The sequence below is a fragment of the Strix uralensis genome, chromosome 1, assembly GCF_047716275.1.
Source record: "Strix uralensis isolate ZFMK-TIS-50842 chromosome 1, bStrUra1, whole genome shotgun sequence".
NCBI classification, from domain to species: Eukaryota; Metazoa; Chordata; class Aves; order Strigiformes; family Strigidae; genus Strix; species Strix uralensis.
In genome coordinates, this window is record NC_133972.1 from 107,365,100 (window position 1) to 107,390,452 (window position 25,353).

The 25,353-nt window shown below is 36.9% G+C and overlaps 1 protein-coding gene across 1 annotated transcript in view; it reads right to left on the reverse strand.

Moving 5' to 3' along the window:
• LOC141946479 (dynein axonemal heavy chain 5-like) overlaps positions 1-25,353 on the reverse strand; it is a 166,861-nt gene that overhangs the window by 72,941 nt on the left and 68,567 nt on the right. The window contains exons 43-55 of the mRNA XM_074876324.1: positions 24,311-24,505; positions 20,975-21,109; positions 19,766-19,955; positions 17,179-17,396; positions 15,948-16,259; positions 10,790-10,879; positions 10,454-10,690; positions 9,792-9,959; positions 5,446-5,652; positions 4,121-4,450; positions 2,562-2,768; positions 2,232-2,474; positions 1,266-1,420 (exon numbers count right to left, since the gene is read on the reverse strand). Of these exons, the coding sequence (XP_074732425.1) occupies positions 1,266-1,420; positions 2,232-2,474; positions 2,562-2,768; positions 4,121-4,450; positions 5,446-5,652; positions 9,792-9,959; positions 10,454-10,690; positions 10,790-10,879; positions 15,948-16,259; positions 17,179-17,396; positions 19,766-19,955; positions 20,975-21,109; positions 24,311-24,505 (2,687 nt within the window). The remainder of the gene's footprint in view (positions 1-1,265; positions 1,421-2,231; positions 2,475-2,561; positions 2,769-4,120; positions 4,451-5,445; positions 5,653-9,791; positions 9,960-10,453; positions 10,691-10,789; positions 10,880-15,947; positions 16,260-17,178; positions 17,397-19,765; positions 19,956-20,974; positions 21,110-24,310; positions 24,506-25,353) is intronic.

A 25,353-nucleotide genomic window follows, 5' to 3' on the forward strand; every position in this document is an offset into this window, starting at 1 on the left:
AGTCCCCCATTTCTCTTCCAGTTCCATCTTACCACTGCTCTAATGCAGGCACTGCAAAACTTGTAATACAATCTAACTCTTCAGTTTGCATGTGTCAATGATTTGTGGCATTCCAATAAGAACGTAAGAATTTCTCTGCTGAGTCAGAATAGCAGCCCATCTAGCTCAATACTCTTTAACACCAGCAATGTGAAATGCTACTTAGAGAGAAAACATGAGCCAGCATCTGTTCTTCACTGCTCGTTTCTTTCTTCCCCCCTCCATATTCATAGCCATTGTATTAGGAATGTTACAAGGTATGTCCATCTTGTCCTCTCGGTATCCGTTTATGAACCTGCCAATATTGTCTTCCTCCACGGCTTCTTATGGCAAGTTATAAAAGATGACTATCTGCTTTGTAAACACACACTTTCAGCTACCTGCTTTTAGCCCACCTCCAGCTAGCTTCAGCAAACAAACCTTTCCTAAGTGACTGAAATATTTATTTGCCTTATTAATGCATTTTGAATCTTGCAAGACTAGGGACACTATTATGTGACGCTACACTTTTTTCTTTCCCTCCTTTTTTTTGTTCCTACTGTTCCTTCCTTCTGCTTCTGGGACACAGGAAGAGGCTGTGATATCTCTTTCTTTCTCTTTCTTTTCATCAGAAACCTCATAACATTTTTCAAAGACCTGATATATCCCTCTAAGGAAGATTTCTCAGTGTGTTGAGTAGTTTTTAGACAGACTGCCAGCCCTCAGTGCTTACCTCTGTAAACCCTATGTCAAAAGAGAAACAGATGGAAGGCAGTAGTTACTCCCAGTCTCTTTAAATTTCTACAAATTACTAAATTCCAGCACTATGAACTATTAAGTCATTGATAGCAGTTGTAATAATACAGTTTGGGTTTGTAAGTATCTATAGAAAAAGTTACTATTCCCCCTGGCAATCAGCATTTGCCCACTATGCAGAATACACCAGCAGGTTATTCCATGTTATCTTTAGTGCAAAATGGTATTTTAGTGGGATTTCACAAGGGTGCATTGCTGACTCAAATCCTGAAGGAAAGACAGATTTCTTGTCAATAGCATAAAGGCAGCAAAACAAAGACCCAGGGTCTGTCATCTATAGACTGTGCATTTGCATAGATGCTTTTGATCAAAAACGTAATTTACAATGAGGGATAAAATGTTTGACAAGTTTGTATTTTTTTATGATTGTGAGCTGTTCATTTCTATGGCAAATTAAGGAGCAAGTATCTATGTACACTGCATTGTGTTACCTTGTTAAAGTAATCTGAAAGCTCTCATATCCAGCAATATATGATGCTAGTCTGGTCAGACTCTGTTTTCCAGATCCACCCACACCCACCAACAATGCATTTCCTTGTGGAGTACGAATAATCCGTGATATTTTAATCAAATGGATGATTGCATCCTGTGTATTGAGAGGAAAAGGGATGAAAAGATGTAAAAATAATATAATGTATATTCAACTAGAAGTACATCACCAAGCAACTGCTTCTCAACAGCTTGATGACTTCTCTGGAGCCTATGCCAAAGACTCAGTCCTGTACTCATCAAAATCAACAAGAGATTTCCCCCTGACTTCAGTGAGTAGCAGGGCTAGCCCAAGAGAAATGTCCTTGTATCAAATTCATATGAAGCAATGTCACATGCAGGGAGGGGTAAGGGCATGCCCCTTTGGGGACAGAAGAAAAAAGTAGAAAGAATGTGGATTAACATCTTCCCCCAACCTTTAAGCTGAGATATTTAAAGGCTCTCTAAACTGGCTGCCAAAAGTAAAATACAAATACACTATAGACATTTCTTATTCAACTGCTGTATTTATCTTAGAGCAAGAATTAATCTGAAATGCCCTAAAAATCTACCAAACCACCTGGTCTAAAGCTGAAGAAAGCATCATGCATCAAGAGACCTTTGAGAAGCTGGTAACTTTCAGAGGTGCAAGGTGACCTTCACAATGTGCACTGTAGAGTCAAGTGAGTTGTGCTTTACATTGTGCAGGGCAGGAGAAAGAAAAGATTGGGAGCAAAGATTGTGGGAGCAAAGAGAGCTGAGAGACAGCAGGATGGCTTTATAGAGTTTATTTGTAAGGCTCACTGGATACAGGGCTAGCCATTCTGAGCTATCTCCAAAATAATTTGATAGAAACATAGAAGATCCATGTATCAGTAAATGCAAAAGACCAGGCACTTCTGTATTAATACAGTTACAGGCACTAATACCTTGAAAAATACTAAATCCATCTTTGATCCTCTGATGGTTTCATTGTACTGTTGCATGAACATCTGTAATCTTTCAGCCAAATAATCCAAAGATGGGATAGTCTCGTAAATTTTAGGAGCCTTCAACTCTGCATCATCAGGTTCATCTCCAGTGGCTTCTGGGACATCACGCAAGAAATCCACAAAGTATAATTCTGTGGATTTATCTTCAAATAGATTTTGACCATGTTCTGCAGAAGCAATCTACAACAATGCATTAAGGATTGCTTTAGTAATAAAACATTTAATTGGCCTGTTTCTGTGGCAAATACTGAAACACTACTTGCCTACCTTTTTCATCATATCTTCAAACCAGTCTTTATCACTTTGGCTGATGAACCTGTCTGCAATAACACGTCTGCATTCATGCTGGAACAAGGCTACCAAAACACTGATGCTCTGGCAGACTTCGGAAGTAACTGTGAGTATTCCTTGCCAAATACGACTGAGGTCTCGTAAATTGAAGATGTAATGAAATTTAGATGGAGTTGGTAACATCTACAAAATAATGTCATAAGCTATATTCAAATAACTACTAAATAAAAATATTTTCTAACTAGTAATAAATGAATATGGAAATTCTCACAAACTTCAAAATCAATATTGCATTAAAGCAGAAATACATGCTTGGCTTTTAAGAGGCAGTGGTAAAAATGAAGAAATGACAGTAGCAATGACCAGCTCTTCAATTTCACGTAGATTTCACTCAAGTTTCTTTGAAACTTTCAAGTCCCAGGAACATGCACTGAAGGGTAGCCAAGACAGGTTAGTTAATGATGGCATTGAAGGCCACAGTAAAAATGTCAGCATTTGTTAACCTTTGGCGTTGCTCCTGCTCTTTCTTCCAGATCATTTCTGTCACCCTATTCTGCCTTTTCCAAGAACTTGTGAGGAATAGTTAATGAGGAAAAGGAAAAGCAGATGAGGAAAAGCAAATAAAAGAGAGCAGAAAAATGAGAAAAGAGGATTTGAAAAAAATGAACAACCTTGCAAAAATTACATTTGCTCAATAGATTAAGTAAAACACCATTTCTGTTGAATATACTGATCAATAGTTGACTGGTCAATAGTTTCACTAGAACTCTATTTCTCTGTGTAAGCCAAGTTTATGTCTACAGTTGAGTTGTTTGAGAAATTCTGATCAAACTTTTCTGGACTAAAAAATAACATTTATGGAATACCTGCCTATCCCTATCATTTCACCATTCTTCTCCACTTTTTTCATTAGAAGATCAAATTTGGCACACATTTCTATGCTGTAATTTTACTCTTAACTTTTCAAATTTCATTCTATACCTAAATTTTATTTTCTATTTCAGAGCAACGTTTGCTTAGGAATTGCAGTTAAACGTTGTTACAATCTGTTTGAAATGGAAGAAGTAAATATTTAGAATTTACTAAACACCAGATTTCCTTTGTTTTGAACTGATTCCCTCTCCACCAAATTTGACTTCTTTCTTTTAATTCAGATCTTTAAAGTTTCTCACAATCACAAATATCTTTACAGAAGATTCCTATCTAACTTTTAATGTATGGTTCCTTATGGCCTTGTCATTTTCTCAGCCAGAAAACCTCTAAATCTTCCTATCAGCTATGCTTACTATATTATACTATATAATGTAATTCTTACATTAGCTATAGAAGGCACTGCATATGATTATGTTTTTAGTCAGCTAACTAGGTGCTGATCGCAACAAATGCAGAACAGAGGCATTAGCCAACAGTTATACATACAGGTCACACCTTCACAGTATGAAGAATGAACACACATGACAGTACAAAAGACTTGGATCTTGTTGCTTTGTCATGGTACAGATGTTTCAAAGGCTTCTTAACAGCCATAATTTTACCTTTGCTTTTGTTGTTTGCCAAACCTTTCGAGTTGTAGATACTAATGCTGAAGCCAGTTTACATATTTCTTCAGGGAAATGTCGTTGTTCACAGAAATAGCCTTCAGCTATTGTTCGAAATATTTTGTCAATAGAGGAACTGGAAGGCAGTGTGCAGTTGTAGATGGTGAACTGGCGTTTCAGGCGCTGTGGGATGTCATTCCGACCTCCCCCAGGGTGAATCATAGCAGCTACAAACTGGATGTCAACCACATTTGTGAATTCTCCTGGCTTCTCCAAATTGTAGAAACCTTTCTGTTCCATCAACTGTCTTACAATCTCATTGGTAATCTAGTTACACCAAAAAAAAAAAAAAAAAAAAAAAGGGGGCAGTTAAGTGTTTCAGGGTTCTCAGCTTAAAAAAAGGAAAGAGGAAATCTCCAGTATAATAAATTAGTAGATAGAAGGAACATCTCTTATCTTTCTTAATTTCAGGTATTCTGCTGGACACTTCAGCCATTTACAAAGCCATGCTACATCGTACCAAGTGCTCTGATGCAGTGGATTGGTTGCATGTAAGCTTCACATGCTAAGTAGTTGTGGACATGAGGTCAGACATTCAACGAGATTTCCATAATATCAATCTAAGAAAATACAGCACTTTTAAGTTTCAAGCCAGACTATATATTCAGATTGACACAGGCACTTAGGCAGTGTCAAAGAATGGTTAGTTTAACACAAAGTATAGTCACACATTCACTTGTATACAGGTAGTGAGAGAATAGGATTATGGAGCTATACTGGGAGCAAGAAAATTACTCTTTCTGAGCAGTAATGTTTTTGAATTTAAGTCAGATTTTCAGAGTACAGGTTTATAAGCATTCATTTATCAGTACCTCAAGACATCTCGCTAGTCTTGGATGTCAACTGTGATGTTAGATTTCACCTAATAATAACTATACTTTAAATTCCAGAGTGGAGGAAAGAAGGAAAGAGTGCATCTCTGATTGCTTCTTGGATTTGCATGCTTCCTTTCCCAGACTGGTTTTCAGTACAGCTAGTTTGAATATTCTGCAAGCTCTCCATGTAAACAAAACAAAAGGCTTAAAAGCTACAATGATTGCACAAAGTGGCTTGATGCTGACCCTAATTTTTGGGGACTGGCAGCTTATTACTATCAGAAAGAACTGGCCTGAAGAAATTGCTTTTAGTAGATGTACTTGGTCTAGTCCATGTTAACATACCTTTTTCCTACACTTTCCTATTTTTGCAACCCACAGATCAGCATTTACATCAGCAGCAATGGTAAGACCACCAACTCCCAAATGTTAACATTTTCTTTTTACCTGATCACCCCATTCATTAATCACAGGCATGTTGATGTCATCAATAAAGACAGTCATTTTCCTCCCTGACGGAGGACCATATGTGGTGCCCATCCTTTTATCTATGTAACTTTCTATGCTCCTTTGGAACATATTTGGCAGAGTTGCAGAAGAAAAGTTCAGGCATTTGGTCAAGTGAACATCAGGATCATACTTGCTTGTGTAATCCTGCAAGGTAAAGCAATTTTAAGTAAGTAACCAGATCAATTCAGCCAAAAGGAGAAGCAGATACTCAGCAGCCCTGCAAAAATCAGACATGCACAAAGCCTCAGTCCTGCTCTTAACTTCAAAAGGTCGAACAGCAATTTAATTAAGATAAATATACCATCTCTGACCTGAAATTCAAGCTCTCAGTTAATGTTTTGCATATAGTTTCTAAGTACTAAAATTTATAAGCTTTTAACGGACTTCACTAAGTGTTACAACAAGTAGACATGTGACAACTCAAGATGCAAATAAACTTTCTATTCGGGGTTTTTCTAAATTTGAGCTGTTAGTGATGATCTATTACAGCAGTCTGCAAGGAACAAGTGAAAAACCAAATTATTTTTCATGTTTACACTACAGCACCATATCTTACAACAAATGCAGTGTAAGGGAATGGTAGTGTCAAATTAAACCCAGCTACATCACATTTATTGATAGTTATCCTCTCTTAATGAAGAAAGGAATCCTTGGGTTTTATGAATGCATACAATTCCCACAGCTGCTGCTGATGCCCTAAAGCAGCAAAGTTCCACTTTTCACACTTAGTGAGGTTTCATAATAGAAATGGAAAGAAAAAGATGTAACCCTGGAGTCACACCAAGGCATATATATAAAGAATGGGAAATATTTTGTTTAGCAAGAGTCCTGGGAAGTAAAAATAGTATTAAAAATTCCAGATTTCCAACATTATTTCTTTTTAAAGATTCAGTTCTTCTGCAATGATGACAAAGTTGAATATCATTTAAATTCTTATCTGTATAACAGGGTTAACTAGAAATGTTCCCATTTTGGTACCTCAGAAAAATAAACCTATATCATTGCTGATTAAGTGCTCTAAGAACAACTCCAGTGAGACATACTCTGTGTGACAACAGAAAGGAAGATAGAGCTAAGCTCCCCCCAAATATTTTGATGAATATTGTTAAACTGTTAATGTTGTTGATACGATGTTGATACAACAATCTCAGTTTAAGAAAAGGTGCCCTTCAGAAACAGGTTTTTCTCAGGCAACACACAAATGAGAGTCTACACAAGAAATGTATATGCAATGGTCCTGTATTTGACGAGTACTCTTGACAGCTGATGGGTTGGTGCAGGTCACTGCTCAGACTGCTCCTTGGGGCTCCAACAGTTTGTACAAAACTAATGTACTGGGTGCAGGTGCCCAGATGCTGGCAGAGGGGGCTGTGGGGCAGCCCCTTGTGAGAAGAGGACAGGGCTTCCCCATACCAGACACAGTTGGTTCCAGCTGGCTCCAACAGACTCATCGGAGCCACTCAATCTGTATAAGAAAGGGCAAAATGCTGCCTGGCAGTTGAGAGACAGTAGTGAGAAAAAATGTGAGAGGAAACAGCCCTGCAGACACAAAGGTGAGATCAGAAAGAAGGGCAGGAGGTGCTCCAAGAGAGATTCCCCTGCAGCCCATGGTGTAGACCATGGTGAAGCTGGTCTGTCCCCTTGGAGCTCATGGAGGACCATGTTGGAGCTGATATCCACACCGCAGCCCCTGGAAGTCCCCACACCACAGCAGGTAGATGTGCTCTGAAGGAAGTTGTAGTACATGGAGAGCCCATGTCAGACCAGGCTCCTGGTGGGAGCTGAGGCCTGTGTAGAGAAGCCCACGCTGGAGCAGGTTTGCTGGCAGGACCTGTGACCCCATGGGGGACCCACGCTGGAGCAGTCTGTTCCTGAAGGACTGCACCCCATGGAAGGGACCCACACTGGAGCAGTTCATGAAGAACTGCAGCCATGGTAAGGACCTGTGCTGGAGCAGTTTGTGAAGGACTGTATCCCATGGAAGAGACCCCACGTGGGAGTAAGGAGTAGCATAAGGAGGAAGGAGCAGCAGAGAGGAGCTGTTATGAACTGACTGCAGCCCCCATTCCCCAACCCCCTGTGCTGCTCAGCAGGGAGGAGGTAGAGGAGTCGGGGATGAAGGAGTGAAGCTGAGCCTGGAAAGAAGGGAGGGGTGAGGGGATGGTGTTTTTAGTATTGTCTTTGTTTTTCACCATCCTATTCTAGTTTTAATTAGAAATAAATTAATTTTCCCCAAGTCACAGAATCACAGAATCACAGAATCATCTAGGTTGGAAAGGACCTTGAATATCATCTAGTCCAACCATTAACCTAGCACTGACGGTTCCCAACTACACCGTATCTCTAAGTCAAGTCTGTTTTGCCCGTGACGGTAATTGGTGAGTGATCTCCCTGTCCTTACCTCAACCCCTGTCCTGCTAAGGAGGGGGAGGGAACCAGCGGCTGGGTGGGGTGTCTTGCAGCTGGCCAAGGTCAACCCACTGCAACTATGAATACACACCATTCAAAAAACAGACTTGTGTTTTATTCATTATGGCATTTCAGCATCTTGGTAACAGTAATATTTCACAGTACATAAATGAGAACTATCTTTGAAAAAGAAGAGGTTATTTAATGGGATTAGTTTTGTTAGTTAAACTGTCAGAGAATTTTCAACTCTACCATACCAGTTTCATATTAAATTCTGGACTTTTGCAATTCATGAATTAATAGTACAGAGAGTAAAGGTCTTAAATAACACTCCATTATAAGTTCTTTATTTTGATATATACTGATGCCTTACTCAATGCTGAAGATTATTTCAGCTTAATTCAGAATACTACCTGAAGTATTCTATATTAAAACTTTTTTACTTTTTCATGAAACCAGCTGCTTATAGCTGAAAATTTCTTTTCCAGGAGGTATAGTAAAGCAAAATTCCACAGAAGGTGGAAGCAGAAGGGGAACAGTTGTGAAGGCAGTTAACTTTCACTCCTAAACTTAAATGAGATCAAATATCTACTGGCATCATGCTCCCTTGTGTAAGGAACATACTCTGCTCTATAGAAGAGATACAGGGTAAGCAACTCCCAAGAATCAGCTCCAATTATTTTTAGGGACAGAAATGGCAGCTGAAGGCTGGAGGTTGCCAATATCTGGCCAAAATCCAGTATGCAGAATATCAAGACCACCACCCAGACCCCGCCTCTTCACTCTGCTAAAATAGTTCACCAGCTGGTGCCAGGAACAGAGGTTGACATTACACCAGCATGCATGTTGGCATCAACAGCTAAGCTGAAAAAGAAGTATTAATGGCTGCTGGCATTGGTACAACTCGCTTTATGTCAGGGCTCAGAAAGCACATGGCCAGGGGACACAAAATGGCTCCAGATTCTAAGAAAGCCAAAGGTCAATTTAGGCCAGTGTTTTTCAGTTATTTTCAATTTCAAGACGTCTGCATATTCTCCAGTGGAGATACAGATGCCTGTATGGCAAATTCAGCTGTCCCAACAGTAGATCAGGTTTATTCAGCTACCTCTCATTGATCAAAGAGTCTACAAATTCCCCTGGAAATCACAGACATCATGCTGAAAACTTGCGGTTTTTGAAAGAAGGGATGCCAAGTTTGCTATCACATCTGGGTTTGTTCAGCCTTTTGATTATTGGCTCTTCTGTAGTAAGTTATTAATTTCTTTAAGTGTCATATGATTAACCTGAACCATTTTATAATATGGGAAGCATGTATTTGTTGATTTAATAGTAATCCTGCTATTATTTTCTTCTACAGAAAGAAAAATATGTCATTTTCAGTGGAGGAATTAAGAAAGCAGATAATAAACACTAAATTTACCCTCTGAAAAACCACCCTGAGTAAAGAAGGAAGTTCTTTATTTCTCTTCAGTTTGGCTTGTGAAGAATGTCTGTGCAACAGAAGATCAGTTCACACATGGCACCACTGACAAAGCACGGGGAAATAAAAAATACTCCAAGGATCAATATTTTCTTAGCAAAATCTCTAGTTTGACTTCTCAAAAGAAAAGAAAGCATATGAAAGTGCATTTATCACATGACCTTGTGGCTATGGTTAGCAAAGTTTAAAAGAACCCTTTATACTAAAGTATAGATACTTATGGTTTTTTGCTTGTAGGCCATGTGAGTACTGGCAACAAGTCTCAGTAAGAATGCTAGTATGTAATCTGAAGAAAAGTCAAACTACTCTTACACTTCATTTTAATATCTGTGCCAATGTCAATTATTGCAATGTTATCATATGAAGATATTATATGTTTTTCCATTTCACCTACCTTAATCATAACTGTTTTTGCTGTTCCCTGTTCCCCAATTAGCAGAACAGCTTTTCCTTGCCTCATGATAGTGTGCATTAGAAATTCTGTTCGGACACTGTCTACATTTGGAACTAGAATGGAAGTATATTCTGGTACTGAATCTTTAGGGTAAATATATTCAGGGACCTGCATAAGAAAGACACGCAAAAAGTTTAAGACTTTCTACCTGCCCACTCAATCACTTTGCATCAGAACACAAAACCAAATGTACTTTATAAAATGTACATTAACAAAACTTTTCTTCTTGAAAACCAAGCATCGATTTATAATTAATCAGTCCTTGCCAATTTTTTCTAAAAGGGTGTTAGGCTAACGGGATATTTTCACTCCACTATTCTCCATTACATGAAGAAAACTTTTCCTTGCTGGGAGTTCTTAAATAGTAGGATGATAGACAGTAGACAATGTTAAGATCACTTCTGTTTCACTTCCAAAGCTATTTCAAAAGTGTGTTCCTATTCTCTGCCAAAGATATTTATGGAGAAAAGAAAAAATCTTTCAAAAAAGAAACTCTTGAGAATTTGGTAGGGTTAATCTTCCTAACCAAATTATGCAGAGTTTTAAGTAATAAATTTCTTGTATACTCATTAAGAAAGTTTAGCATGTCACAGCTTACGAACCTTCTTTGACCAGTGCTCCCACTGGCCACAGGCATTGATACCAAATTCAAACATGGTTTCTTCTCCATTCACAGCTGGAAGTTCTTTTACTGCAGAGTGCTTTCGTAGGAACAGCTCCATTTTCAGCCTGTCATCTGGTTCCAAAAGAGCTCCAGCTGACCACATTACAGCAAAAATGAACAAGCGAGCAATATGTTCCTTGCTGAGCTGCTTCTCATCTCGGTCAGACAATAGACCCTGTAAAACCAGATGCAATATGTAACTACTGCCCTCCTAGAACAATGTCCCAGCACAAATAACAGAATGAGAGAGAGAAAAATTGGATGTCATATCTACCTGTAGGAGGTCAGTAGCTTGTTTGATGTACATACATTCTAAAATTGGCATTTTTGGTGTCACAGCAGAGAAAACAAAATCTATCACATCCTGTAAAGGAAAAACGTCAGTTAAAGAATATGTTTACCAGTTTCAATGAGATGATTTACTCTTAGATGAGACCAATTTCTTAATTTCAAACATATTCTAAACTTTATTCCAAACATTTTCCCCCATTTCTAGGATTATAAATATTCAGATTTAGACCATAAAATTTTGCTAACAATAACATACTAGAAAAGGAACTTTGATGTACCACAGCCAGGAGAATTATTCATATGAGCTCCATACAGCAATTTCCTGAAGAGCAATTTGAAGACTGCTTTTCAGTTACATCAGAGGTCTGCCATTTGTGCTCTCCACTGGAGATTTTAATCTACCATTGACATTTTTATAGTGGGAAGATAAAAGCACTAGAATTGTTGTAATGATACGTATATAATGCACAACCTCACCACTATAAATTTCTGTCTATCATCTCATCTGTTCTGACTGCACCATAATGTACCTGTCCATCTTGAAACCAATACTCTCAGTTTTCTGTAGAACACTGGCAGGATCCAAAGAGACTTTTGTAATTGATTTTAATGGAACCTGGACTTTCCTCAGGTTACTCCATAGTGATGGCTACCATGCCTGCCTTTGCCAAGTCTTCTGCAACACCTTTATCAAAGTTTCAAATTGATGTAAAGTCCTTTCTGAGATTTGCAGAGCAGAATTATTTTAAAATATCAATTGCCATCCACAGTACAGATTGATGTAAATTATAACCTACTTTCACCTTCATTTAACAATTTTTAATATAATTCCCTCCCTAAGGGTTCCATTTGCCTTCATAATCTTTGGAAATCAACACTGCCTACACATTCTGGGAAGTAAAAGTACAACAGGAACACTATGGGACATTGTAATTGTGGAGGATTTTCATTTATGGCTCCCGTGTCCTGTCAGTGAGAAAGCTAAGACAATGAAGTCATTCAATCACCCAAAGATGTAAACAATCACCTACGTATTTTTGAAAAATCAGTGAGCTGCTTACTCATATACTCACCAGCTTTGTTCCAATTTTCAGTTTACTTTTTTGCAACTGAAGTTCTTTAAGTACCCTATGCTGAGTATTTATTGGCACAGAGACTGAATCAGGATTTTTACCCTTCCTCCTGAGTTCCATCTCACTAGAATAGTGGGTAATACACTCAACAAAAATACATGTTATGAGAAAAAAAAAATCACTTTAGCCTCTTAATCTAGAATAGGGCTCATGGCTAAGTGGTGTGAGAAAGAAGACAGTCTGAATGTGGGCATACACAGGAGGAGGGAGGCTTAGAAAACATCCCTTTCTTTGTTATTTCTTGTTGACCAGCAAAAGTGCTTCCACCTCTGTGTGTTGTTTTCTGTGGCTTTCCCTCTAAAATGCCTGGTTTGCCCCCAGCAATACATAGTGTGCTCAAGTGACTAACTGAGGGGGTTGTGGGTAACAGAAGGAATGGATAGAAGTAAGGCACTGCAAGCAGTGTGGGAGATTCAAGTCTAAAGACCTTTAAAATATGAACCTAAATCTCTCTGAGATTCAATTTCTTCATCTGTAAAATAGACAGTGTCTCACAGGGCACGGCAAATTGTTTAATAATTGATTTGACATACTCAGAATAAAGATATTTTATGAGTCAAAGTAGTCTGCATTTTCAAGAGCCAAATTTTCACCAGAATGAGTTTTGTGGTACTTATGATTCTAGTGAGGTTTGTGTAATTCTTGTTCTTTAAGTTTATGAAAAAAAAAAATCAGAACCATATACGCTACTATTTTATTAGTACTATTTTTAAAACAATACATGGCTGAAAGAAGGATGCAAGATCAAGATAGCAATTAGCATGAATTAATGACTTATTAGGGTATTTTGTTTGGACAGGGGGTCTGGAAAAATTAGTTAGGCCGTGAGAAATACACATAAATTGTGAAGAATTTGGATCACGAATTTGCTATCCCTTACAAGGAGACTGCAAAATGAAGTCAGATGGTAAAAACTTATATGAGAAAAAACCCTTTTGCACAGTGTACAGTCACTGTGGAACTCACTGGACTGTAGAATGCTCTTTAGGACAAGAAGTTGGTAACATTCAAAGGGTTTAGACAAGCACAAGAACAATTAAATAATGCAAAGTTATTAATATTTGTAATATTAATTTGAACATCAACATTTAAATATCAAAGCTAAGAAACTCTTTGGATTATACATTCAACTCTATGCTCCAGAGGCAATAGCAGCCTTTACTCAAACAAGATTAGGGTGAGATTTAATGTGGAGGGAGGTGTAAGTCACATCTGACTACTCTGCTGTTTGTAGAAGTTCTCTGAAGTCTCCAGAACAGGTCAATAGGGAATCCAGGACACTAGTTTTATTTTTTTTTTAAAAAAAGGAAAGTGAGTATGATCTTAAAATTGCTAGATATTTTTAATTTAATAAATAAATAATACATAGACATGGTGAAATTTATGTTACTCACATAACATCCATCACCAGTTTGAGCTTTATACTTTGCAGACAAACTAAATGATGCCACTCAGGTAATTATTTAAATTATTTCAGTTCTTGAAACTGTCTCAGATAATTACTTCTATCAGCTAAGCAGTTCTGTTGCTTACAGGTAGCAGCATCATTCACAGTCAAGAAACTGGCAGTATAGCTTCTAAATTTAAGAGAGTAGAGATTTTACATGGGGATGGGAGTTTATTTGAAATTACTCCTAAGCAGGAAATGTTGCTGAGAAGAACTGTTTTAAAAACATCCCGTGGAAATAGAAAGGATTCAATGAAAGATAATTCAAAATAAGATAGTTTTTTAGGGTTTGTTTTGGGGTTTTTTGTTGGGTTTGGGGGTTTTTTTTAAATTTATCCTTGTCTTTTGGACTACCTCCTGTCTTTTGTATAAAAAATAATGTGTCTTTTGTATAAAAAATAATGACTTATAGTGGAATTTATAATATACATGAAATGAATAAATACATTCTTTCAACTGTTTCACAACTGTTATTCTCTGATCCTTACTCCTACATTACTGCTACTTGCTATACCTCCATTAATAATGATTTTATCCAATATGCAGACTTTCAGTGACAAATACTATGTTTATTAGCATAAATAATGATTGTTTCTTGTAAGAAAATTGGCATTACTATAGCAGTTGTCTTACATCTATTTTGGTTGGATTCAGATTGATTTCAAAAGGTCTCTATAGGTATACTTAAAGACTGATTCTCCTTAGTTACTATAGCCTAACCTTTGTTTTCTTCTAAAAATCAGATATTTGTAAGCTGCTTATATCCATGCTTTTCTTAATACTAGCATTAAATTCACCAAGGTCTATATTTGGCATTTGACTACTACTGTTGATGCATCTTATTTCATAGATTTTCTTTAGAATTTATCCTTTTTTTTTTATGTGTGGGAAAATAATAACTGTAAAAGAGCCATCTGAATACAAAAGTAGTGTTACCCTCATCTGTAAAATCACTGTTATCACTTCTATTATTTGAGAAGAAAGATAGCTCATTAAAAGTGAAAGAAAACTGACAGCATGACAGCTTTCATTTACATTTCGATAGTTCTAAATGTAGCCTTCAGCACAAAACTAACTTCATATTTCACTGCATTTTCATCTCTCAATCTAATAAAATACATATTTTTCTGGTCTTTATTGCTATTGCTTCAGGCTTGGGTATTTTAAATGTTGTTATTATGTTTTCAGAGCAAGTTGTAGCATAAAATATAAATAGAATTGTGGCAAAGAAACAGTAAATTGACCCACATATACATTACTTTGGAAGCATATTTTAAAATTCATTAGCAGAATTGTTTCTCTTGCTGCTGCAGTAAATACTGTCATAGCACTATGTTTTGGAGGTAGAGAAAAATTAATAGCTCATTAAACATTGGTTTTAAAGCAAATGGGCACTGAAATGAGACATATCTGTAAGAAGACATTTGTTAACATTCAAGGCATTCCAAAACTATATTAATCATTGCTTTTTTCATGATTTATAAATAAACTTTCTGAAATGTCACCCAAAGTTCATTAAAAACTGCATTTTTAAAATCCAACAGCAATGAAAAATATTACAGGAGAAACCCCTATGAAATCCAACACCAATTACACAAGTAAACTGCCAGGAGCGAGCCAATGAGAAAACAAAGTATATAAGGAAGTTGCATTTGTTCCACAGATGTTGGAGAAATCAGAAGATAACAACACTGAAAGATCACAAAGCAATAACTATTTCTTAAACAAATTCCAAAGAAAAAATAAGAATTTCAATGTAATTGAAAAAAGTATACTACTGAGATTATGCTTTTAGACCCACTATTGAGTACAACCATCCATAATATTATTAGAACCTTTTTAATGATTCAGCATGCTAAGGCCAAATGGAGGGGAAAAAAACATTCAGAATCCTCCCTTTGGATCTATTGACTGAACACAATTTAGCCAGAGAATGTATCAAAGAGATGTCATCTCAAAAACCTCCTTTGGAACAGAATCATGGATTATATAATGAGGAGAGACCACTATCATCACCTATGCTGAGCTTCAGAACACCACAGAGCACAGAACTACCCTGAATTAATTTGAACTACGGCATGTCTTTTAAAAATAACTAATGGACCAAATTAATTCCTGCTGCAGCCAAAATTAAGAAAAATTCCACCAGAGTGAATCTAGCTTAACTTCTTTCCAAATTTACTTCTTTACTTTTAAAACAAACAAGGAAGTTTACCCACTCCCTTTATGTATCCTAAGAATTGAAATTACAGTAACACTTACAGTCAAAGAGAATATCTCTGTTTTGCCAACATGCATTATAAAATAGTCACAGATTTAACAATCCACTGCCAACTAACCTATGCAGACAAAACAAAGCATCCAAATTATTCACCTGTTATAGTTTCATTCATTCATTACTGTTAGAGATAATTTTCTCTTTTTTTTTTTTAATCCTTCATCCTTATTTTATTACATAAAGAGAAGTAAATAATTGAAAAAGCACTTAGGAAGAAACAATGCTTCATTAAATAAAGAATAAGAAATGCATTTTTTTTTCCTAAAGTGATTGAATTACGTACCTGAAATACAGCATTAAAGCAATTCCATAGGATATCAGAGTATGTAACAGGTAGCGTTTGCAGCCAAGCCTTTAAAATAGGCTTCCAATCTAACACCGAAGAACTCATGAAGACCATCCCATTACGAGAAACTGTTGCAGGGGAAGCATTGTCAATGTTGTGAGGTTCAAAAATAATTTTGCAAGTGGGGGACATTGGAATACGATCTCCATTGGCCAAAGTAAGGGTCTTATTATCGTCCAGAACAGAGTTCAGATTTTCAATCCATATTGCATCAACAGGTCCATCCAAAACTATCCAGATATGCTCACCCTAAAAAAAGGAGACACACACACATGCAAGTTTATATACGTTGACCAAAAATACACATTGACCTTATCTCAGATAATGTACTCTTGGATATAAATAATGACTCATAATTTGGCACTGATTAGCTCAGCATGAACTGCAATTTTATAATTTGCTCAGTGATTTTAATCCTTCTTTTGTTATTTTGTGTCATACCAAAAAGGATATCAAGGAATAGTGACAAAAATTAATTTGCACTGTTCCAAGCATAAAGTTGTCCTTTTCTTCTGCAAAAGTACATCAGTCAGCCCAGCATCCATCAAGGTGGATGAAAACATTTCCCATTAAATACAGTCACGGACATGGGCACACAGTCAATCCTTGTGGGACTTTACCTAAGTATTTCATGTAAGGCTTCCCATTTCCCAAGTGAGAACTGAATGAAACGTCAGAAGATTTGAGTGTAATTATGATTCCATGAAACATCATCTGCAAGTTTGATAAGAGAATTGGGAAATGCCTATACTGGTTTCCTACCAAAGCCTCTTACATTCTGATATAATCAGTGAAATAGAGTGGCAATGACATAAAACCAGACAGGATAAAATTAACTTTCCTGTCCTCACCTCAAAAAATGAAAAGCCTTTGCTTTTTTGTTTGAATGGTAGGACTTCTTGTTTACAGAAGGAAGCAAAACCCTTAAAAACCTTTTCCAGTTTAATTCTGGAACCTCAAGTGCTTGAAAAGCCTAATGCTCTCTGGCATATAAACATAATGCTGACTCTTGCATACACAGAGCTAGTCCTACACAAAGCAAAACTAACACTGTATTTTCCCATTTGATTTTGTAATGGAAGATCTTTCACATAAATGACAGGTAATGAGACCTGATGGAAACAGTATTAAATGTCCTTATTAACTATCATGATACAATATCTGTTACCTTCTTTGCTTTTAAAGTTTTTCTCCATAATGTAGAGAAAATACCATCTGTCCAGTCATTTGTAGCAACATCAAGGGTACCAAACATCTGGGAAGCTGTGATTGCCTTTGGGTTCATTCTCATCTCTTTATGAGGAGCACCACAATCTGTCATTGCTTTCATCAAAATATTAATGCATTTTGTCTTTCCTGCACCAGTTGGACCTAGAGTCATCATACCTTAAAACAACATAAACATGGTTTAAAAGGAAATGTCAAAATGTCATGCTACCATTTAATGGTTCTTTGCATCAACGATCCCTGTTTTATTTTTATCAAAAGTCAATACAAAAAAGATGTTTGTCACTCCACTTAATGTTGACTGAAATTGAATTTAAAATATTATTAAAAGGCCTCTATAAATGTCTGCTCTATTATGATAGGCAAGCCTATGTGGGTCTATATCCTCCCTCAGGCAGTTCTTTTCCTTTTTCTAATTGGAAAACACAACTGCCTTTTGATGTTCACATGCAATGACATTGACATGACTGGTGAAAAACAAAACCAGTAATTTCTAAATGTATTTAATGAGAATGAGTAGTTCCCAATGATATACAAAATCGAGTGTATCTTTCTGAAGCAAAAGTAACAAAAATATGTACCTGCATCCATCCATGCTGACATTTTAATAGATCTTTCTCACACAAAAAACAGTTAACAGCAAACACATTTTTAATTTCATTAGTGTATACACATACTGCCTAAGGAAAAGAAGCCATGTCTTCAAAAATAAATTGAGCCTACAGTCAATCCTTTTTAATTATATTTTCTAAATCACCTGTTCAAGAGACCCAGAGTCTGTCCAAAAGCAGATGGGACATTCAAACTGAGACTTACAAAATATCTAAGGGAGATAGATAACTCCTATTAACCCTAAAAGCAACTGGACAACATAATCCTTAGTTGACTTTGAAAACTTCTTCAGCAAAGGTATGGAACAAGTTACAAACTTAATCCACTACAATGCAGGCTGCTTGATGTTTTCTCTGAAACTAAAGAGAGCTGAATATTCTCCAAAACAATCTGAGCACCCAGGCAAACACTTATTCATCACATGTGTTACATATTGGGAGATCTAATCCAAGCCCCTCAATGTTAATGGAATGGCCTTTCTGCTGGTTTCAACATAATTTCAATCAAAACTTATGCAAAAGAGATTTCAGGATCCATGCACTGAATCTCCATGCATATATGTGTGTGTATGTGCTTAAGCACTTCATTTGCACATATTGTCTCTATTTCAACCAAGAGAAGTAATGCATTTTACATATTTTTCTCATTACTTGAAATCCCATGGTGACCTCTCCATAAATCCAGGGGTCCATGAGTAGGACAAACGGAAGCCAGAAAAACAGAATCTTTTCCCCTCCATGCAATAACTTCTGTCACAGAAAGGCTCTGGGCATCCGAGTGTTAGGCCAATTAAAGCTGCATGACCCTTGGGAACAGCAGGGACATGTGGAGACAAGAGGCATCTAAGCAGAATGCCATAGTGGATCCTAAAACTTTTTGGGTAACAGTGGACCAAACCAGCTTCTTCTAACAAGAGGTGCATTTACTCAGCACAGCATTAATCAGTTCTTTGGTCTAACCAATAATCCGAACTAAATGTTTGAGGCATTAAAGTCTCAGACTGTGCTAGGTGAATGAGTATTTCCTTTTCTTTGTTCCATTAGTATAAGCTTACTATTCTCTTATTGACATGAATAGGCAGAATAAAAATGATGATATCTTTGTAAGTCTTTGCTCCTTTAGTTACATTTCCTTTATATATTCTTCTTCATATATCTAAAAATTCCTTAGTTGTTGTAGGTTAGGGGAGTGGGGGACATTTCAAAGTAGGGGTACTTTATTTCTGTTCAGCTATGAATTGTAAACCTGGTTTTACTATTGTCTTTGGTACCCTTCCTAAGACTGGATAAACTTTACTTATTAGTCTTTTGCACACTGTAAAACTGTATTTTCACAGAATCACAGAATGGTTGATGTTGGAAGGGACCTCTGGAGGCCATCTTGTCCAACACCACTGGTCCAGCAGGAGGTGGGCTTATTTCTCCTCAGTGTAAATGGTCAGAATTGAACACAAAGAACAACACTTGGAATTATACTGCATGCTTGGTAGAATCTATCAAAGGTTTGAGAGACTATTTTTTGTAATCTTCTCAGCATCATAATCTCACAGTAACATTAAACATGAAGTTCATGACTGAACTGTGACTGAGGGCAACAATTGTTTTCAGAACACTGAACAAAATCGGCTGTTTCTGAATTTTAATGTATAATCTACATCTTAAATTGTTCCATAGAAATTTCAATCTCTGAAGGCCACATTCATATTTCCCATAAAAATATAATACAACAAAGCTAAAATCTCACCATGTGTGCACTGCACACCAAAAAAAGTCATAACAGTTTCCTAGCAAAATATCCACATAGGCCTTAAAAATGACATCTGTTCAATTTTAAAATACATTTTTCATGAAAAAATCTGCATAATATAAAAAAATATTGCTTTTATGCAGTCTCAAAAACTCATCTAGCATGCTAACCATGTCGGACTCGTTGAGTTTCATACAGCTGAATGAGTTTAAGTATCCATGGTGGATGATGAATAAGTCCTGCTTTCTCTGCCTGTTTCTGGATGGCTGACTGTAGTTCAGGATATCCAGCTTTATCCAGAGTAATTCCAGGGAATAGGTCATTAATGAGACTCATAAATAAAGGTTCATCTTCATCCACCTGTCAAGGATAAAGTAGGGGGAAATACATCATATATTCATTGAAATTATTGTTACAACTGTAAACAATCTTCAATAACATGACATTTAAAAGATGGCAGTAGAAAACCTTATCTTTTCCAAGGCAAATATTATAATTATGGATCAGTTTTATTAAGTGAATTTCATATAATGCAATCATAAGTAGTAATTTCTAAATTAAATACTTAAAGCTTATAAAAATGTTAACATCTTAATACAGTTTTCTTCAACATATACATACACATGTTTCTTCATTTGTTACATAAGTCAGCGAGATTTATTCAAATCATATTTTGCCTTGGATTTTTTATTATTTTTTTCCTTCTGTAAATCACTGAAGCATGCCTATAGGTTTGAATGCATGTACCAATGCACTGAATAGATTAACATCAGAAACAGAGTAATTGGTTCCATCACAAAACTGGCTCCCAAGGTAAATACACAGAGTCTAGACATGCTATAACCTTTCAATTACAGCACTAAAAAGAAAGATTAATACTTTAAATAATAATATCGAAAGAGATTAGACTGTACAAGTAGGCGTTAGCTGCTTCCAATTACCTCACTCATTGCAATTCTTACGATGTTCTGAAAAGGCAACAGACTCCCAAGAAATGTATAAATTGAAATTCTGGATTAAGAAGGATCTTTAATGACATTATTAAAAGTTAATACAATGTATTCTTCCTTTCTCTCCTTAGATAAGGTAAAAAGAAGAAAAAACAAGAGCCAATTAGAGGACCAGGTTAGGTCCCCTAGGATCTGATGGTATTTCCAATTATTTTTCAGCTAAAGCTTCTGATGTCTTTTCCTCTATTTAAAAGACAAATAGTGCTCACACCATAACTGTATCTGATTCTCCAGTCACTGCTAGACCATGTTAAAAACTGCAAAATAATGTATCCAACTGCTGAAGAAAAAGAGCTGTTCAAAGTGCATAATAAGTACACTTAAAAATACAAAGTACTCTTTTTGGGAAAGTCACCAGTGTTACAGTACCAGTTTGGAGAGGTTCATGTCCCGCAGAACTCTCATCACTACAGTTTTCTCTGGCTCTTTGGGATTAGATCTCTTCACTGCTCCAAGTGTTCTTAAAACAGACAGGATATTTCTAAGCCCAAAGTCATAGTGAACCTTTGAAATAATGCATTAAAGCAATTGGTACCACAAAGAATAAACACTTTAAAATCACAAGAGTGCTGAAAATTAAATTCATTAAATAAATAAATATGCTATTGAACTTTTAAATATGGTGAATTTCACAGTTCTTCATCTTTTCAACTAGATTTCCAGTTCTGTTGCTATCATATCTTGAGTATATTTTCCAGTGTTGTATGTCCATACCTGCCAAGTGTCCCTTTTGGTGGTAAACTACCACTTTTACAAGTCATCTGTAACAGAGCTGCATCTTCTGTCATTTTCCTAAATTCTTAATTTGCTAGATGCACAGACAGCAAACCACATGTCTTCAGACTACCCTCTGTTTTGTGCTCATGCAAGGACTGTTGCTATCTTGATATCTGGTACTGGGACTCATGACTAAAAGGACCAATCTCTTGCTGATATAATGAAATATACTGAAACTATTCAGGTACAATTTGTTGTATGTAAGCCTATCCTATGCTGTACTTAATGACTTTCTGCTCTGTGGATGGTTTCATAACAACCTGGTTCATAACAGAAGGATTTACTTCCAACAGCCATGTGCATCCTAGAGGTGTATCTAACCAGCTTTGGACTTAGGCTGGAATATCTTCCCTTTCACTATGGATGCAGCTGCATCTCTGCAGAGCCATACAGACATACTCAGTTAATTCTAGAACTTGCACCTGAACATACAATTCTGTCTTAGTTAACACAGATTTGAAAATATATGCAAGTGATAGGACAAGAGGGAATGGCCTCAAGTTGTGCCAAGCAAGGTTTAGACTGGATATTGGGAAGTATTTCTTTACAGAACGGGTTGTTAGGCATTGGAATGGGCTGCCCAGGGAGGTGGTGGAGTCCCCATCCCTGGAGGTGTTTAAGAGTCACATTGACATAGCACTGAGGGATATGGTGTAGTTGGGAACTGTCAGTGCTAGGTTAATGGTTGGACTGGGTGATCTACAAGGTCTTTTCCAACCTAGATGATTCTGTAATTGATTCTGTGATTTATACAAGAGCAGGACTGTCAAAAGGGCTGCTGACAGGCACAGGCAGGACAAACTAGCATACTACAATGGTTTTGCAGAGAGCTATGCTTCCTGGCTCATATTACCGAGTATAGAATCATGATCCATGATGTAAAACCATTGGGAGCAAAAATCAGCATAGCAGGCTTCTCTGATGGATACTGGAGAAATGTTAGAGGGTCCTGGAGAAATTATAAATACCTATGGAAAACTGTTCCCCACAGACATCATGGCTTGTGTAGTAAGAACTATGCAATTTAAGTTATAAGCGAGACATAAGCATAAAATTCAAATATATAATTGTGATGTAGCTGGGTGTGATGGCTGTGCCCATGTGCACACCCAGAGCACTTGGTCATTATTTTCCATTAATTAATATCAAGGAACTCACTTGCTAGCATCAGCATAGATGAGACAAAGGACTGGCGACAAGGTGATTGAGCTACATGCCTTCAGAACAAAGCATTTGACTAACTAGTACAACAGTTCTCCAGATAAGAATTTCAGACAGTTCTACAGAGCCCTCCAGGCAGTTCTTGCAATCCCTAGGCCAACTGATAAACACTACTTAGATGTTTCAGTACGTTGATTAACATGCTGAGTGGAGAATCTTGCTGTCTCAGAGACTCCAGGGCAGATTCTACTGCAGAAATTACCAAAGCACACATAGAAACTCTTTGTGCAGATGCAACAATGATCATGTACAAAACATTGTGCACCATTAAGATAGTTAAGTTTTGCACACAGTTAATCTTTTCTTTGTGTGTGTGTGTTATGTTTAAGTACTCTGTCCAGGAGTGAACACCTCTGACAATACAAAACAAGCAAAGCACTTTTGCAGATTGTAGATGGCTGAATTTCTGATGCCTGCTTAAATGTCTCTACCACAGTGAAGGAAAGAATCATGTCCAGGACAAAAATGACCACACAAACTGAGGCAATGAGAAACTTTACTCTGGAGACAAGCTCTGTTACTAACTGATGAAACTGTGCATACACAAATTTTCTTAAACCATGTCCACAAATTCCACTTAAGAGGGAGTTCTTGGAAAATAATCTTCTGACAAATGCAACCTGTAAGTCTGCTAACTATAAAACACAGGCAGATGACATGACTGAGAAAGTAGGTTGGACAGCAACAAATGGACTAACACTAGTCATGCTAGATCAATATGGGATGATTCAGATTGACTAAAAACTAATTTGAAGCCTAATTGAGACACCCTGGGCAATATTACAGGGAAGCCAGTAGCAAATATGACCCTTGAGAAGCCAGTCTACAACATACAGCTGGTGAGTACAACTCTCACAGAAAAAGAAACCTGAGAAAAATGAAAATTGTAATTCAGTTTTGTTATATATATTGAAAGTGAAATTACAGAGGTATGGAGAAAGGAAGAGAAAATCCAAATCTGTACTTTTTTGTTTTAACTCTGAAATAATGAGGGCAATATGATGCACCATCATCTTATTCTGGAGTAGTCCAAGATTTCCACATGGAAGTCAACATAGTCACTAATAAATATGTGGTATAAACCTGAAATAATATAATGGAGAATGTAGTCAATATGCCCAGGTTCATTAGGATCCAACCAAAATAAGGATTTGAGCTGCAACTTACCTATCATTCATATGATTTTAATTTGAGAACCTCTAGTGGACAGCCAGCACAGGGCATTCAAAAGGCAACAGCTAGTTCTGTTCTTAAAAGCAGCTTTATCCTTTATTTCTACTTAAATAGCCCATACCAAACAGAATAGCATTTTTCTGGTAGCACTCAGCAAGACAGTGCCTTCTAGGCACTCTTCAGTTATTTACAATTCTTACACTGCCTCTTCAATAGATCTAGCCTTCATAAGTGAGGAGACTGAAAAATGTGTCCTCTGCATAGTTCAGCAGAGCAATATACACTGTTCCTCATAATGTCTCCAATAACTGCACTCTGTTTAAAAATCACAGATCAGACTTTCTTTACTATACAAATTAGCATGAAAAATAAAAACAATGTGATGACTTCAGACTCTGTTTCTAGAACTGGAAACTGAAAACCCTAAAAAATGAATAGGATCATGAGTGTAAAAATAATTATATATTCTATGAAAGTATATTCTCTACATACCCTTCCACTGACAGCTTACAGTTGGACAAATATTTATTTTACCTGTTTAGATAACTGCTCTTCACAGAGTTTGTAGAGTGTATAGAATTTTCGACTAAGGACTTGGTTGTCTCGGAAACCAGCACTTGCCAGTTTGACTCGCATAATAATGCTACGGTCAGGCACCATCATAGCAACTGTGCGAAACTGAATCTTGAGATTTTCTGGAAGTTCCTGTCGTCCTGCATAGCCAGGGTTCTGAAAAATGCAAAATATAAAATAAATTGTTATATAATGAAAGCAGGACAGGAAGGTTTATCTTTTCTGGCAAATATTTGTCAAACACAGGAGCACATGCGAGATTACAAAGGGTAACTTGAGCATGTCACAATCACACATCACCACCCAGTTGCCTAAATACTGCAGTTCATGAAGTATGTGGAATCACACGTGTTATTTGGAGATGCCCATGACACACAGACATAGACAGACAACCACTTACAAATCTTGTTGGAACTGTTCTAAATGGTTAGTTCCTCAGGGTCTCAATAGTGCTCCAGTGCTGGAGGTTACTGTCCCTTGTGAGCATTCCCAGACCATTTCAGTGCACAGTCAGTCAAGCATTGCAAGCCATTACTGAATATAATTTAAACTAACGGATATGACCTTTCACAGAAGATGTCTAAGTCATTCATGTGACTACTGCATGGCTCAGTTGTGACAGCAGTAGTTGCTGGCTATGCAGTGATAACTTCTCAAACTCTTCCAGGTGTTTCCAAACTGCCTTACCTCTGGCCTTTGTATGCCACTAATTTGTCCTTTTTCAAATTAAAGAGATAACATTTTCAAAGGGTAGGAAACCTTAAACAAAAATGCTTCCATTTTGAGTCATGGGTATGTAGCCTATAGCTAAGAAGAGGGACCTACAAAGATGCTTTAAAGGTATTCTTACACTTTCCTGCTTCTTTGTCTCCTGCACTGCTAGAAACAGTCCACAGGCACCAAAGATAAATCCTCAGTAGGCCAGTGAACCAGAGTGAGGGTGCTTTCCTTCATGCTGTCGTATAGAAGGACTGTGGTCAAAAGTGCTTCACAGGTGGTAAAAT